Here is a 16,428-nt window from a genome sequence, read left to right on the forward strand (position 1 = left end):
AAGAAAGGAACAGTCCAGCTCTTTCTGGTGATGAGTTTGATCCTCAGGCTCCTGTCATGCAGCGTGGGCTGGGCTGCACGGTTCGGCTCGGGCTTGGCTCTGCTTGGCCCGGCTGGGCTCAGCTCGGGCTCTGCTGGGTTGGGCTCAGGCTGGGCTGGGGAGGGCTTGGCTGGGTTCTGCTGGGTTCGGCCGGGCTCAGCTCGGTTGGGTTCTGCCTGGGCCGTGCTCAACTCGGCTGGGATTGGGCTCTGGCTCGGCTGGGATAGGGCTCTGGCTCGGCTGGGATCGGGCTCTGGCTCGGCTGGGATCGGGCTCTGGCTCGGCTGGGATCGGGCTCTGGCTCGGCTGGGATCGGTCTTCGCTGGGATCGGGCGATGCCGTGTCCCGCTCGGCCCGGCAGGGGGCGCCTCCCGCCGGCCCCGCCCCGCTGGCCCCGCCCCTCTTTGTGTCGGCGGCCAATGGGGGCGCGCGGCGGGCGGCGGTCGCGCGGCGGCGCGCGGCATGGCGCGCGGCCGGGGCCGGTACCGGGGGGAGCGGGGCCGGGACGGGGCGCCCGCGCTGCCCGCGCTGAGCAGCGGCCGCCCCGCACGCCCCTGATAGACATACACACACATTTATATATATAAAAAAAAATATATAAAGAGGGACTGGGCGGCTGCGAGGCCGCGGGGCACCTCCCGGCAGCGGTCCCGGGCTCGGGCATGGCCGCGGGGCCATGACGGGCGCGGCGGGCGGCGCTGGCGGCGGCCGCGGGAGCAGCCGCCGTGCGGCGGCCGGCAAGGAGGGGGGCCGGTCGCGGAGCGCCCAGCCGCGGGCGGCGGGCGGCGGCGGCGGGAGCGGCAGCGGCGGGGGCTCGGAGGAGGAGGAGCAGGAGCAGCAGCGGGACGGCGGCTCGCTCTTCCTGGTGAACAAGAGCGGCTTCCCCATGGACGGGCAGACCTGGGAGCGGATGTGGGGGCACGTGGAGCGGGTGCACCCCGACGGCGGCGCCGTGGCCGCGGCCATCCGGAGCGCCGCCCGCCTGGCTCGGGTAAGGCGGAGAGCCCGGGTCCCCCTCGTGCGGAACGAGAGGGGGTCACAGAGCCCGAACCTCGAGGTCCCGCGGCTGCTAGCTCTGAGGTCGTCGAGGGGCCGGGGAGGCTTGAGGGCTGGTTGGGAGGGTGTGACAGCTTAGCCGAGAGCGGGTCTGGGGGCTGCGAGGGGCAGCGGGGGGAGAGCTGGAGCGTCTGCGCTCGGAAAGCATCCGGAGCGGGGAACGGGGGCTGCGGGATGCTTAGGGGCTGGAGTTGGTACCTTGGGAGGCAAGTAGGAAGAAAATGACTATTTTTTTATCCTGGGGAGGAAGAAGCAGAAAACAAGAGTTAAACGGACTGAACGAAGTGCTTTATGCAATTTATATCTCTTTGAAACACAGGCATTTCATGAAACACAGCCTTGCTCCTGAAGTGTAACAAGGGACTTAAAACTCAGACATCTCATTTCCAGTACATGGAAAGATTCTAAACGCTTTTGTCTTATATGTTCCTCAGTACAAGCTCCAAACAGCTCTGCCTAACCCATGTCTTTTTCCTCCAGCCAGCAAATGAAATGTTGTTGTCTGCAGTTGTTCAAAGGCTTCTCACCACTGCGCTGCATTACTGATCGCAGTGTCTTTTACACTCCCTGCTTTGGCAGACTTTGAACTTGATTCATTCTTCCCATTAAACAGCTGACCACTGAAGTTGTGGTTGATTTGCACCCCTCTACATGCTAGGATGAGATGGTCGGGCTGGTGTTGTCACAGTCCAGATTGTCAGTGATATTTATGTATGTATATGCCTTTTCTCTTTGTGGGGTAGAAAGGAAATGCTGCGTAGAGAAGCTGAAAGTGTATTGAGTAGGGCTTTCCTGAGAAGGTGCTTGTCAAATAAGATGCAGGCTGAAAAGGCCTTTCATCTCTTCTGCAGTGTTTAGTTCAGTGTAAGTGCAAAAGGGCAATCTCTTTCTCTCCGTTTTACTCTTCTTGTTCTGGAACCAGCCTTTGTTTGGATGGGGGAGCAGATTCAGCTAAAGAATAGTGTGGTTATATTGAGTTTGTTTGTGGATTCTTGATGTGGTTAATCTTGTATTTGCTCAAGGCTTTGAGGTAGAACTGAAGGGGGCAGGGAGAGGGTAAAACTTCTTGTTTCAGCAGCATGACCGTCTTATGGTAGTCTAGACAGCCCGCAGATCTGTTTGGCAAAGCAAGAGCTAGGCTTGACTTCCATCCTTTACTTGCCAGCTCCGAAGTGTGTAACTTTTACTGATGATACCCATGGTTCCTGACAAAGCATCTGGTGAGAGATGTGTCAGTGACTCCAGTGTGCTAGCGTGGTGCCCGTGGGAGTGCCCCGGAGAGCATTGCCCGTGGTGTCTTCCTCAGTGCCAAAGCTCTGGGCTGACTGTCTGTGGCATGTGCTGAAGTTGGTTAGGACAGAAAATGTTTTGAAATCTGCTTGGCCAAATCGTTTGATGTTGATGATCAATGGAGGGTGCTTTAAGAGTTGTACTCCTCCAGTGCTATCTGGAAGGAAACTCCCTGTTGCAGTGATTAATTTCTTCAGGGACGGGAGGACCTGGTGACCCCTGTGACTAAGTAGCTCTTGCTGGCTAAGCCTGGGACCTCTGGGGTCAGAGTGCAGTTTGAAGACTACCTGGTCCTTATTAGGGCCAACGCAGCTCAAGTGAGCAAATGAAGGCTAGAAGCAGGGGGTTTTGCCACAAAGTGATAGTGGGTTGCTGAAGTTACAATGGTAATTTCTGGTTCAGAATAGAAATGTGAGGGGAGACTTGATCCTTAAACAGTGGTACAGATTTTTTAATTGACTTGTTCTCTTGGGTATGTGCCACCCCATAAAGGACCATGTACTACTGATCGGGAGTGACAAGAGAAACTTATGACTGTGAGAAGATGATTTGTAATCCGCTTGCATTCATAGTTGGTTAAGGCTGAGCGAGTGGTATGTGCAGCTGCTCCATTTCTGCATCTGATCTGTTCTTAATCCCTAGTGATGGGAGAGAGTTTTCATCAAGAAGCTCCACTTGATTGCTCTAATCATCTTGGTATTAGTCTCAGCAATCATACACTCAGGGCGGTAAGTAGCTTCTTACCGTATCGGTGAGGTTGTCCTTACTGGAACAAAAGCAAACTGCACAGATGGAGGGCTGCATCTCTTTCAGGAGGCAGAATCCTCTCAAAAAGCTGGCTTGTCTGCAAGGAGGCCAGTTTTGGAACCTGAGGGGTGTCCCACCTCTGAGCTCTGGGAAGAGTTCAGGCTTATGATTTGGAAGGACTGTGCAATGCTTTACATGTCCTGTGATCATGGAGATACTTGTAGATCTTAATGAATTAAACCTCTAACCAGCTTTGAGGGCTCTTGCCTGTCAGCTTCATTTGTGCTAGCTAACATTGTACTTGCAGGGTGAGCTTGTAGAAAATTATTTTCTGGTCATTAAATGAGACAGTGGAATTGGGCAAGACAAGTTTCACACAGGATGTCTGTGGTGAACTAAGACTACAGCATTTCCAGCCATAGGATGACGGTCTCAGCTCTGACACATGGTCTTGCACTGCAGTGGCTTTACTGTCTCTGGAGCTGCTCTTGCTTGGAAATACTGATATAAGGTCAAGGCTTTTCATCTGCCTGGTCTCTCAGTTTCATTCACTTCACAAATTCATGGACTGTAGTGCTGTGTCTGCAGTTCCTCTTGACGTCCCTGCTCTCCTGCTACAAATCTTCACCAGCTCCTTGCCGCTGAGCTGGAAAGGTTCAGCCTCAACAGCAACAATGCTGCCCTTTCCTTTGCTTGTGGTGGTGTCCTACAGCCCTGCTCTATGCTGGGTAGGTGCCCAGTATCGGTGCTCCTGGAGCTGGGGCAGGAACTGAGGGGTGGGAAATGTGTTGTGTTTGGAAGGAGTGGGAGTGGCAGGTGGCTGTCCTCTGTCTGGCGTGGCTGGTGGCACTGGAGAGACGAGCAGTGTGATGTCCTGTGTGTGGGAAGACTGATGGCTTCTCTGTTGTGTTCTGAGATCTGGAGGGGCTTGGGACTCCTGACTCAGCAGGCCTGCGGAGGTAACTTTAACAAACAGGTTACGTGTCAGCCATTGGGAAAACCATGGTTCTCTCTGACTTGATTATCCTCCTTGGATGATGTATCACCCACCTTAGAGATGGGGAGCACCTTACCTGGAGGTCCAAACCTGATCCCTATGTTAGGGTGGCCACTCTGGGTTACAGGAGGGGCCACGTCTGTTCATGCTGGTGTGATCCCTATGGCATCCTGAGTCCCACAGGTGTGCGAGGGCTGGGAAGAGGATGCTGTCCATGCTTCTGCAGCAGCTGGGCCTTTCACTGGCTGGGGCTCCCATTGTCTTGGTGTATTGTGTAAGTGCAAAACATGCACCTTCCATGTCTTCGAAGAAAAAAGAGTGTTTATACTGGAGCAGGCCACCCCTGAAGAAGGCATGAAAACCCTGCTGTAATTCCCTTAATCACCTCCTTGCTGCTCCTGAAACTCAAGCTTCATCTGGTGTGTTGCGTCCAGGTCTGCCTTCATGCTGGGAGGGACAGCTGAATAATTTGTCCAGACCAAAGGGGCTGGGGGAGAAAGGAACCTGTGAAACCGAAAAAAAATAAAGAGCTTGGGCATGGAAATTGTGATTAAGAAGTGCTATTGAGTATTGCTCATAATTCCCACTGGTGAGGAGAGAAAGCCCTTGTGCGTGCGCAGGCCCATGTAGTGCTGGGATGGCAGGAGTGAGCTGGAGGCCTTGCCATCTGCTTGCCTCTTATGGTACTTTTTGGTGTGTCAGTAGTGTAGGAGTCTCTGGTTTTTTTGTTTGGTGTTTTGTGATTTTTTGTTGTTTTCCCCGGCAGTAACTAGCTACATGAAGTAAATGCTGGGTTTTGGTCACTGTGGTATTACCGGTGCTGACTCCCTGAAAGCAAAGGCGCAGTCCCTCCCTCATAAGTGGAGATGGGAAGTGGAGAGGAAAATCTGTGTGTTGGAAATGACCCTATATTGCCTGAACTTGCTCTTCTTGTCTGTAATTGCTGACTTGAACTGTATTTAGGACAAAGATATGTCACTTTATGCATTTCAAACTCTTGTAGCAACAGTGTGGGCCCACAGATGATGCAAGCTTTTCTTTGCATCTTGTGTCATGGCTACCCAAATTGCTGGTTCCTGAATATGAATCTGCTATAATATACAAATAAAATGTTTCCTCCACTGTGTTTTTGCAAATTGTACTAATCTCTTTTTAACCATACTGCCCACTTTAATATCTGTTGATCCCGTATTTTGCAATGTCACCCCTAAAATAATGGGACTTGGGACAAGGCTGTGCCCCTTTCCTGCCTGGCTGGAGGCTCAGGAGCCACATAGCTTTGGGGCTTAAACATGGATTGAGGGCCCAGCTTCTTAAAATGCTTAGGCACAAGCAGATGTCTTATGAGATTTTGGAAAAATCCCATTACGTTGCCAGTCTATATCTTAAAGTGTCTTAATATCATTAAATATCTGGGTCCCAGGTGGTCTTCTAGGTACCATGCATTCCCTGCCCAGCAAGTCTGCTGCAGACACATGGCAGATGGGAATTTATGCAGCCTGGGATCCTTGTCTCCTTTTCTTTTGTGGTAAAGGAAACCAAAAATTAGACTTGAAATGGCTTGCTGGGGAAGGGAGGACAGCAGAGCCAGTACTGGGACACTGCTCATCCAAACTGCCCTGTGCTAAGGGGGAAAAAAAGGGAAGCATTGGCTTTCTGTTCTGGACTGCCTGCCCACACAGGGATGCTGGTGGTATTAATGCTGGGGGGGGCCTGCCCTGGGTTCTCTGTGCTGGCAGGGATGGGACTGGCTCTGGTGCAGGGGCAGCCCCCATTGTCAGCAGGATGACTTTGTCTGATGCTTGAGTTCACGTGGGGTTTAAGCCATCTGTGCTGCCGCGTTGCGTTGCACTAAGCACATGCCACTGCCCAAGTAAATCACTTATCCGCTCTGCGGGGAGCCGTAACTATCTAACCTCTTTATCTCTTTTTTTTTTTTTCTTGTGTCCAGCCCTCAGTGCCACCTGTGCCAAACTACAAGCTCTCCATGTCAATCCCAGAATGGCTGCAGGCAATACAGACCTACATGAAGATGCTGCAGTATCCTTCTCGAGCGTGTGGTTTCTGGAGAGAAGGCTGACTTGTGCCTGGCATGAGTTAACAGGAGCTTAACTGAAGCATTAGCTGGTTATGAGGGCTTGGGATCATTTGGGGGTAAAAGGACGCCTCCAAGGATTTGTGATAGCACCAGCAGCACTGAGCTTGTCATAGCAATCCTCTGGGAGATGTAATTAGCTTTAAATGATACTGAAACATTTAACTGAAGTGGCATTGGTGGGAGTCGAAGTGCTTATTTTGAAGTTGATTTATGAGGATATTATGATTGGATCGTGATGCCTGGAGAAATAATATGGCATCTTGTCATAAAGCAACTGAGACAGTGTTGTGGCAAGCCCTTTCTCCCTCTGCCTCCAAAGCCCCTGTGGGCTCCCTGAGGACTGCCTGTGTGCTGAGCTTGCAGGAAGTGCTTGTCATTGGGGTGAGGGGCACCAGAAGCTGTCCTAACCCCAAGGTGGGCAGGCTTGCAGGTGACACAGGAAGTTGCCTGATGGGTTGATCAGGGATGGACACATCTATCTAGCCTCCCTTCACTGTCCCATGCCTAATTCCTGGCCGTTTCCCTTGCTGACAGGTAATATCAGAGAAGGTTGCTGGCCCAGATGCTGCTATTCTGTTTTCCTTTTTTTCTGAACTCTCTCTTTTTGTGTGTGTGTGTGGGGGGGGAAGCTGTGGGGATGAGGAATGAATGTAAAGTCCTGGTAAGGATTAAGAAAGAATATGGGTGGCAGCTGGAAGAGCATCCAAAAATAGCAGGCGCGGTTATCCTGCTGAGGAGCAGTGGTTGGGATCAAGGCAGCAACAGGGCTTGGAGCCGCAGCAGCTGCTGTGGGGAGGGAGGCTGGGGCCTTCCTGCTCTGCAGGGGATGGTGCATTTCTCTTCTGTATGTCGGCCACTTGGGCAGGACAAGAGGCTTGTTGCTTGCTGGGGTTGTGCCAGAGAGGATACCATGTCACATAGAGCTCCAAAAATTTTATTTTTCCCTACCTCACCCTGCAGTGGTTTTGAAATCCTGCACTCTGCTATGTAGCAGGAGCAGGCCTCAGGGGACAAGGTTTGGATCTGCATTCAGAAAAGCTTCAAAGTGGGCTGGGGAGCAGTGTCTGGGCTCTGGGCTTCCTTTGAGGGCTGAAGGAGGATGTGTGCTTTGTTCAGAGCACCCTGAAAGGGCCTCATGAATTGAAGGTTTTGAAGGCAGGAGGGGAAAAAAAGCCTTGTTTCTGGAGAACTCCGAACTCTAATTGAAGCCAGTTCACAGCATCCTGGTGCAAGCTGGAGTTTTTATTTAGACCAGCCAGCAGCTGTGCTATTTATGCCTTGCAAGGCACCGTTTGCCTCCATGGGGTCACCTGTTTCTGCCCTGGTATCCCCACTACAATTTTACTTGCATGAATATTCTAATGGCCGTGTTGGGAACTAGGTTAGGAAAGAGATTGAGCTGGAAAAATAACCTAGAAAATGTAAGTGAATAGTGTTTTTTTTTTTTCTTCTTTTTCTAATTTTGTTGGGAGTTTTGTTTTGTTTTTGTTTTTACTGAACAGATTGGTATCCTGATCTGATTTACTACATTGCTGCGAGAACAGCTGTGCTTGAGGAGCAAGGAAGAGGCTGCTTTTGGTGATGCTGCTGCATGGCAGCTTGTGCTTCTAGGCGAGTGGTGCTGAGATTTGGTTGACTGTCTGCAGGCTTCATTTGTGATGAACTTTTCTCCTATCCTCATAGTTTTAACTAATGAGCTTGAGTTGCATGTAGCTGGTTGTTTAAATTTCAAATGCATTGTTGTTTTTCAGAGAATGATTTATATTTCCTAAGTGTAAATGGATGCATCTGCATTGGTTTACAGGTCATATGTGAGCTAGGTGGCTGACTGAATTAAAGACTTATAATGGAAATAAGTTCTTTCAAACCATGAATTATGTTGATTGGTTTTGGTAGACTGTGAAAGCTTTCTCTTACCCAAGTGGGAGACTTTTTTCAAACTTGTAACCCAACAGTGAGTGGGACCTGGGAGATAAGCGACTTAATAACCCTCAAATGCCAAATTTGAGTGTCATTTTAGACGGACAGCCTTTTTTCTTGACTCTGCACTGAATGGTGGTTAACAGCTCATACAAGAAGACAAGTTAAAAGTTTGCTTTATTTCACATGCCAGGGCTTCATCTCTGAGAGTCAATGGCTTTTACTGCTTGTTTGATGTTTGAACAGGAAATAAGAACTGAAATTCACCTTTAGAGCATTGTTATCTTATTGTTTGACTGTTCAAGTTATTTTCCTTTCACAGAGAAAAATCAGATATAATCACACAGGAACACAGTTCTTCGAGATCAGAAAAAGCAGACCTCTAAGTGGGTAAGTGTCTCTGGAATTGGTCTAGTGTCCTTGTCCCACATCATGCCAGCTAATCACCTGGCATTTAAGCATCTGTAGCACCATGGCATGGGAGGGCTGTCTTCTCTGTGCCGTGGCTCCTCTGGCAGGGCCAAAACTCTGTGTGTTGCTGAGTGGAAGGGCTGGCCTTGCTTGGCAGCTGTGTGGGAGCTGCATAGCTGCAGGCCAAAGCTGCCTGGGGTGGGAAACCTCTAACTTTGTGCTTGTTGGTGTTGGGTTGGGAGGCTGGGCTGTTTTTATGAAAACTATGTAAGTCCTGATATTCTGGTTGTGCTGTGATGCCCTTTGCTGATGGTTGGAAGAGATCAGGTTTGAAAAATGCTGCAGGAATTTTGATGTCTTGGGCACAGTCCTTTCCCCTGGAGGCTCACAACGGGATGTTTTAAGTTGTGTCTGGGTTCTCCCACTGCCTCTCATCTTGCTGTTCCTTCCATGTGGTGGACTCCCGAGCTGGGTGGTGATGGGTTGTGCAATGCAAGTATGAACATGTGCCCAGGGAGCCTGCCAACAGAGAACTGGGGTCCTTTGCATGTAAGAGCTGCATCATACTTAGGACAGTTCTTTAATATAAACCAATAAATTAGCAGGTTAGGGCAGGAAGTGATGTTGACAACATTATGCTTTTATTTTAGGGTGAAATTTAGATAAACAGAATATAATTACTTCTTTAGACTAGCCTGTCTCTAGTTCTCCTCAGGTCTCTGTCATTAATCTAATGGTCCGTCACTGTAAATTCCAGTTCCCACCCCAGCTTTGTGCTTCAGGTTTTCATCTTACTGACAGCAATCTTTCCTACTTCCTTTCTCTAATGTTCACTGCTCTGGTGGAACTAGTTTAAAACAAATCTTGTGCCTTGAATGATAGATGGGTTTACAGAAGCTTAAACCAATTTTCAAGCTGCTCACTCATTTTTAAATTTGTCCCATTACTTTTTTCCAAGGAAATAGAGGATGAAAATGAATTGTGTGCAGCACTTATCAGTTGAAAGGCCATCATCTTCCAGGGCTGGATGAAAGCCTGGCTTACGAGGATGGTACTGTTTCCTGGAAGGAAACCAATACAGTGCTCACATCTGGAGACCTGGCTTTGGATCCTCTCCATTTCCTCTGTTTTATCTGTCCTAATGTGTTGTCTGGGGACTTGTGTCTGACTTCTTTCCTTTATTGGTGGCTCTTAGGGCTTCTGTGAGTGACTTGGAATGGGGTGGCAGGACTTCTGTGGAGTTAAGGAGAGTACCCCTGGAAATGGTCCAGCTTATCAGGGCAGCTGCTGCCAGATGTCCAGGCACAGTTGCCCGAACCTGGAGTGTGCTGGACTTGCACGGTGTAGAGCCCTAAGACCTGTGCTGCTTTGTTCCTTGATCGTGTAGATGGGAGTGCTGCCCACATCCTGCTGTACTGCAGTAGGGCTCAAATGCTTGCCCTGTCTTGGTTTCTCCAAATTTGAGAAGGGGAACACATATCAGACTATCTCAAGTTCCTGTCATTTTTATGAAACTAAGTTTAAATTTCAAGTCAACAGATAATTGTGCACTAACATGCTAGCATTTACTATGGTCAAACAAATACAAGAGGAAGTGAGTTTAAAGGGTCATATGTCCTAAATACACAAAATACTTTGAAGACCCAAACTTTGATTAGCTGAGATTTTTTTTTTCTGAATAGGTAGCATGAAGATACAATTAGTCAGCTTTTGTGATAAAAAGTAAGTGTATCATACTGAATACAAATATACTGAAATTAGAAGGATACATGGGCAGGTCTTAAGGAGGATGGGGCCAGACTATTTTCAGTGGTGCCCAGTGACAGGACAAGGGGCAATGGGCACACACTGGAACACAGGAAGTTCCATCTGAATATGAGAAAAAACTGCTTTACTTGGAGGGTGGCAGAACACTGGAACAGGCTGCCCAGAGAGGTTGTGGAGTCTCCTTCTCTGGAGATACTCAAAACCTACCTGGACATGATCCTGTGCAACTCTCTCTAGATGAACCTGCTCTAGCAGGAGTGTTGTACAGATAATCTCCAGAGGTCCTTCCAACCCCAGCTGTTCTGTGATTCAGTGTGAATAATACATTGATTGCCCTGTAATGTTGAGTTGTGCCTGAAAGCTTTCCTTCCCTTCATCTGGTGTGCAGGTCAGTTTTCATCAAAGCTGAAAAATCACCTACAAAGTTTTTTTTCTGGGAGGTATGTTCCACTTTGCAAGAAATCTGCTTCCAGCGTGGTGACAACAGGCGTCTTGCACTGAGGCGCCAAGCGCTGCCCTGAGCAAGTTTCTGTGGTGTGAGAGGCCTCAAGTTTGCATTTGCAGGTTGGTTGGGCAAGATGCTGAATGCCTCCAATTGCCACTTGCTCTTGAAAAATGAGGCTGTTCCCAGAGCTTTATTGATACTAGACGTATTGCTTATTTCATAATGTGAGGGCTCAAAGCTAATGGAAGTGTTATGAGATCTTTGGCAGCCTTTCTTCAAGAGAGCAGTGGCTGGACACAAAGAAGCTTGAGTACTGGATGGAAATTGAATATTCATAAATTCATGTGAAAGTGTCCTAAAGCAGCTGGGGCATATTAATGAGTTTTTCTTTTATGGAGGGAGAAGTAGATATTACACAGATTTAGTGCCAGCATCAGTGTGATGTATGAGAAAATAAAAATGTGTGGCTACATGTAAAAGGCGAGCATAAATTATCTATAGGAACTCATTAACAGACACAGTCCTGCTATAATTCAGTATTTAAAATGTCTTTAAGAAAAAGTCACTCTTATTATCAGCTTAACTTCTAGACTGCCAGACACTCCATGAATTTGTCTTGACTACAGATAACACTTTTGGAAATGTTAGATTTCTGTTGGCATAGCTGTGTGAGTCAGGGTGGTAGAGCTGTGAACCTGTAAACTTTGTGTGATGTTCTTGTTGTACTGGCAGACTGTGACTGAAAATGTGTCTGTGTCTGACCTCTCACGAGTTTGCTGTATTTGCACAAAATCCAGATTTACAGGTGTAGCTGCATCCACCGTGGGAGTGCTTTGCTGATAGAGTATACAGGTATCCTGACCCGAGACAGTGACCTTCATAGGCTTCATGATGTACCCTTTTGTATTAGGAAGGTAAAGGGCACTCCACGGAGTTCAGCTCTAATAATCCATGGAATGTGTGTGCACATATGACACGAGTGTTTCAGGCATCAATAGGGCTGGTTTTCCTTTTCCCATACAGGATTATGCTGGTCAAACCTATATTACAGCTTCCTGTCGGTACAGTTGGTCTGATAAAAAATGCTAATTTTAACTGAAATAACCATTATTTTTAAAATTTCCAAGCTTAGATCATTTAAGAACTTCAAGAAAAAAAAAAAAAGGATTTCTGGATGTCTAGTAACTTCTGTAATTGTGAATGGGAATGTCAACAAGCTGTTATTACTGGCTTTACAAGGAGTGATAGGCCCTCTGGAAGCTTCTGTTCTAGGATGCAGGTATGAGCCACAATGAGAAACAAATACCTTTGTCCTGCACAGAGTATCTGGGGAGGTGTGGTGGTGTGCTGTTCCCTCCAGTTAAGTGCCAGCTGGTCAGTGGGACCTACAACTGAAGCAAAAACTGATGTTTGAGTAGGTTCTGGGGTCTTTGAGGAATTGCAGCCCAGGAGCTGCTGTGTGAGAACGAAGAGACAGGCAGTGGCTGCAGATATAATGGGTAATCAATTGCAGTGAAAGCCTGCGAGAGCAGCAGTCACGTGGGAACGGTGCAACCAAATAACAGGGAAGGGGGGATGGGAAATTATACTGTTTCAACACACCATGTTATTAAGGAAACCTGATGGGGCTGCAGAGAAAAATGGGCTCATACCATTTGCAGACAATAGACTGCAGAAGGCATTTGAACATCTGCTTCTCTCTCGCACAAAGCGAGAATGCTACAGATACGGTGCTATGTGCAGCATGTGGTAGAAATGCCTTTGCTGTTGAAGCAGACTGGTTTTGAGAAGAGTCATGAGATCAGTGTCTGCTCTGCTGTTTTTTTCTCCTTTTAATCCTGTTGGTGCCTTTCACTTCTTTCTTGGCTTTGTCGTCGTGAATAAAACTGCCAGGAGTTTTAGAAAAGCTTGGGAGAGGGAGATTTTATGGACCTTATGCAAGCACATGGGTCTGGGGAAGGAGAATTTTGTGGAAAATGTGATGAAGGATGTCACTAATAAAAAAATATTATTGAGGTCTATCATAGTCTTTCTGGTGAAGGTAGCTCTCCTAAGCATGGTCATCTCTGAAGGGAGTCTACTGTGATGGGTGCCATCTGTGACATACTCCAGTTTCGGGCATAATAAAAGGTTTTAAGATTTTTCTAACCTGTATATGAAACTTGGTACCTGAGTGAAAAATCTGGGAGCAAAAGGAATTCATTCTTCTCATGAGTTGTCTGCAGTCACTGACATTTTAAACAGAAAACATCTCAAAGAGCCAAACCCAACTCCTTTACAGGCCCTCTCTTACTGCAGAAAGGAAGGGAGTTAGTCCAGGTGGGGCTCCTGAAAACACTAAAGAAATTTGAACCAATTAACAAAGAAATATTGTTGTCTGCCAAAGACTAGATCTCGAGGGAGGAACAAGCAGCCTGTGCTGTTCGTTACATTTGTTAGAGGCAGAAGTGTTTGCTCTGGTCTGGAATAGAGATCTGCCTGGCAGACTTTAGGTAGTGGTGTAGATTCCACAAAGAGGGAAGCTGCCTGACACTTGTCTTTGACTGTGGCAGTCTCCCTTGGGTTCCTGGAAGTTACAGGCTGCCCCCATGCTAACTGGGGTCTGTGGAGAGGGCAACTGTGGGCTGATTCCCAGCTGTCTGTGATATAAGGTTGTCAAGATTAGCTGTACATGTGGAATCGTTTTAGGTAACAGTCAAGATTTAAAGAAAATCCCAGAAACAAATGCTTCTCAAGGAAGGAATTGAAATGCTTGATGCTATTTTTAAAATTCTTTTCTGCCTTCCTTAAATCTTCTTTCACGAGTTTAACTGCGTGGACTTTCTGGTCACTGTTAATGTCTGAGACAGCATGGTAAGAATTTAGGATTGAAGGAAAATGGGGAAAGGACAAATCAAAGAGCATCTGTAATGAGTTGCTTTCAAATGAGCTGAATGCTCTGTCGTTTGCAGTAGATCCCTTAGAGAACTGACAAGCGGTCTCCAACCATTAATACTTGTGTTAGAGAGCATGGGGAGGATGGGTATTCCCTATGGAAACTGGGGAAGGCAAAGATATCAGCCTTTAAAAAAAAAAATAAAGGAAAAGGTAAGTTTAGGAACTTTGAGTTTATCTGCAGTTTCAGGGGAAAGGCAACATTAATTTCACTGCGCACAGCTTGTTTCTGAGAATTTTCTTCTATGAGAGTGTAAGAGCTTTTGTCAATCAGAAGTTGTGGATGTAAGAACTCCTTGCTTTAGTATGGCATTTGGCAGCCTGAGGATAAGGCAGAGGCCTTCAGTCTAAATAACACTATTCAACATAAGGACCCAACTTGGTGAAAAGCAGCACGTGGAAAGTGGTTCTTACCAATAGGTTGCTCTTGGCCAGCAGAGATTGCCAGTTGAGGTGTGTAATATCTGTCCCAGCTCCATGGGGTTTTTATTAATGGTATGGATAACACTAATTGTTTGCTAGTAGATGGTTTGCAGTCCAGGCTGGACAAAGTGCCAAGGCTTTGCAAGGTGAAATTGGGATTCAAAGTGATCTCAAAGGGTAGGAGAGAGCTGGGCTGGAACAAACATAAGGTAATTTAGTAAGGGCAAATGCAGAAAAGAATTTTGGGAGTAGCCAGCTGTGGAGAACAAAAGGCTGATTTTGCAAAGAAGGAGCTGATCTTAGAAACCAAACAAAACTTACAAAAAAAAAAAGAGCCAAACCGAAAAACCTCCACTCCTAAAAAAAACCCTAAAACCCAACCAACACAGTGCCCCCTACCCCTCCAGGAAAAGGAACCCAAAAAGCCCCACGAAAAACTATTCAGTGTGGGCCATCAGGGAAAAAGCCAACAGCCCACTGGGTTGGTTGCAAAAATGCATTGAAAGGTGGATTCAGAAAGAAATTGGCGTGTTTATACTGTGATGGACTTAGTTAAAGGACTGTGAGAAGTGAGCCAATTGAAGGGATGCTGAAATTGAAAGCAGCAAACTTTCTGTTTGAAAGGTATAGAAAACATAACCTGAGGGGAAAATTTTGGGGGAAGTGAGGGAGGGATTTAAAAAAAAAAATATTGGTGTCTGCTTTCTCATGTTTATTGAGGAGAGGGTAGATTATAGTGTGTTCCATATCCAGATGTCTGTAGCAAGAGGAGAGATAATAAATGGTCTCCATGCCCATTGTGGAGAGCAGAAATAACTCCCGATTTAATTTGCAAAAAGGGAAAGATTGAGTTTAAACATTAGGGGACCTTCTTAGATGAAAGGTTAAATATAGGACAGATTAGCTGGTGGGATCCCAGGCCTTTGAGAAGGCAGTTGAAAGTGAGTTGAAAAATTATCTGAGCAGTGATTTAGATTTGGCTTAGGCTACCTTGGGCAGAGCAGTGGCTTGGGAATTCTCCAAAGGCTCTGCTTCCAGTGCAAACACAGGGTTTAAGGCCATGCTTTGTCTCAAGCTTGTTAAAAGTGGAAGAAGAACTCTGAAGTGGCTGTTGAACTGGGTCACTCATATATACCCTGTGGTCAGTTCTGTACATGCAGAGAAAAAGCAAACTGTTTGCGGAGTATCCCCCAGGATTGTGGGATGGATGTTTGTGAGGGCACGATCTTCCTGTGGGTGCAGATGGATGCATGTTGACTGACCACTCACTGGTCATGCCTCCTGACTGATGCTCCCCTTGCACAGATCCTCATCCCTGTCCTGGTCCTGAGAACCTGCTGCAGCTCCTGGACCAGGGTGCAGGTTGCTGTGTGTGCCTGCAGGCTGCAGGGCCAGTGCAGGTGCAGACCTGAGGAGGAAGTACTGGCCCTGTCCCTCAGACCATATTAACCAGGCATATGTCACACTAAATGGCTTGAGGCAAATAGCTTTACAGTTCAAGTTTTATCTTGATGATGCACGTTCATTATCAGCTGGGACTTTTGTTTTTTTTTTCTTTTAACTTTAGAAGATAGGAAATTCAGTGCATTATCTTGTTTGTGGATACCTCCCATGCATCATCTACATGTAACACCTCCGGATGGAGCTGGGGCTTTGCAGTGACTCCTTCTTTGACCAGCATTGAAGAGGCACTGTGGGGGATGAAGGAATCTCATTGTGTGCCCTTGCCGGAGCTGCTCTGTGCTTGCAGCAGTGGGGTTTCTGTGGCTGATTGTGAGTGTGTAGGAGGCAGGCAAACTCTAATTAGGCTTCTGTACTGAAGGCCGAGTGTAAAGGGTGGTTGTTTACAAATGAAAAGATAATTTCTAACTTGGATAAATGGGACGTGGAGTGGCTGTGACAGGCTGTAATAGCAGTGGAAGCTGTATTGCCATTTGCACTCAATACAAGTTTTAAAATGGAAGAGGTGGCTGAATTAGAAAGTGGGAGAAAAAGACTGGTGATTTCAGATGCATATTTTCATAATCTTTTTAATACAAATATTTTAGTCATTTGATATTGTGTTTCCGTAGAGCAGGGATCTGTTTACAAAGCTCTTCCCAGGGAAAGGATATGAATAAAGAAGACTTCAAAACAGACTTCATCCTTTTGGCTTAATTTTTAGCTGCCTTTTTTTTTTTTTTTTTTTTTTTTTTTTTTTTTTTTTTTTTTTTTTTTTTTTTTTTTTTTTTTTTTTTTTTTTTTTTTTTTTTTTTTTTTTTTTTTTTTTTTTTTTTTTTTTTTTTTTTTTTTTTTTTTTTT

The 16,428-nt window shown here is 46.8% G+C and overlaps 1 protein-coding gene across 4 annotated transcripts in view; it reads left to right on the top strand.

Moving 5' to 3' along the window:
* The first annotated feature begins 583 nt into the window (after positions 1 to 583).
* The window catches only part of VASH2 (vasohibin 2), a 37,613-nt gene continuing 21,768 nt past the window's right edge, over positions 584 to 16,428 (top strand). Inside the window, exons 1-3 of one of the 4 annotated variants that reach the window (XM_027890737.1) lie at positions 584 to 1,030; positions 6,081 to 6,169; positions 8,481 to 8,537. In XM_027890737.1, the coding sequence (XP_027746538.1) occupies positions 716 to 1,030; positions 6,081 to 6,169; positions 8,481 to 8,537 (461 nt within the window). In that variant the 5' untranslated portion in view covers positions 584 to 715. Of the gene's footprint in view, positions 1,031 to 1,100; positions 1,120 to 1,211; positions 1,306 to 6,080; positions 6,170 to 8,480; positions 8,538 to 16,428 lie in introns of those variants that run through there. The other 3 variants (XM_027890739.1, XM_027890740.1, XM_027890738.1) reach the window with 3 other exon arrangements.

This window comes from Empidonax traillii, unplaced genomic scaffold (assembly GCF_003031625.1).
Source record: "Empidonax traillii isolate 1590-97213 ecotype Southwest subspecies unplaced genomic scaffold, ASM303162v1 scaffold296:size1881848, whole genome shotgun sequence".
Classification (NCBI taxonomy): Eukaryota; Metazoa; Chordata; class Aves; order Passeriformes; family Tyrannidae; genus Empidonax; species Empidonax traillii.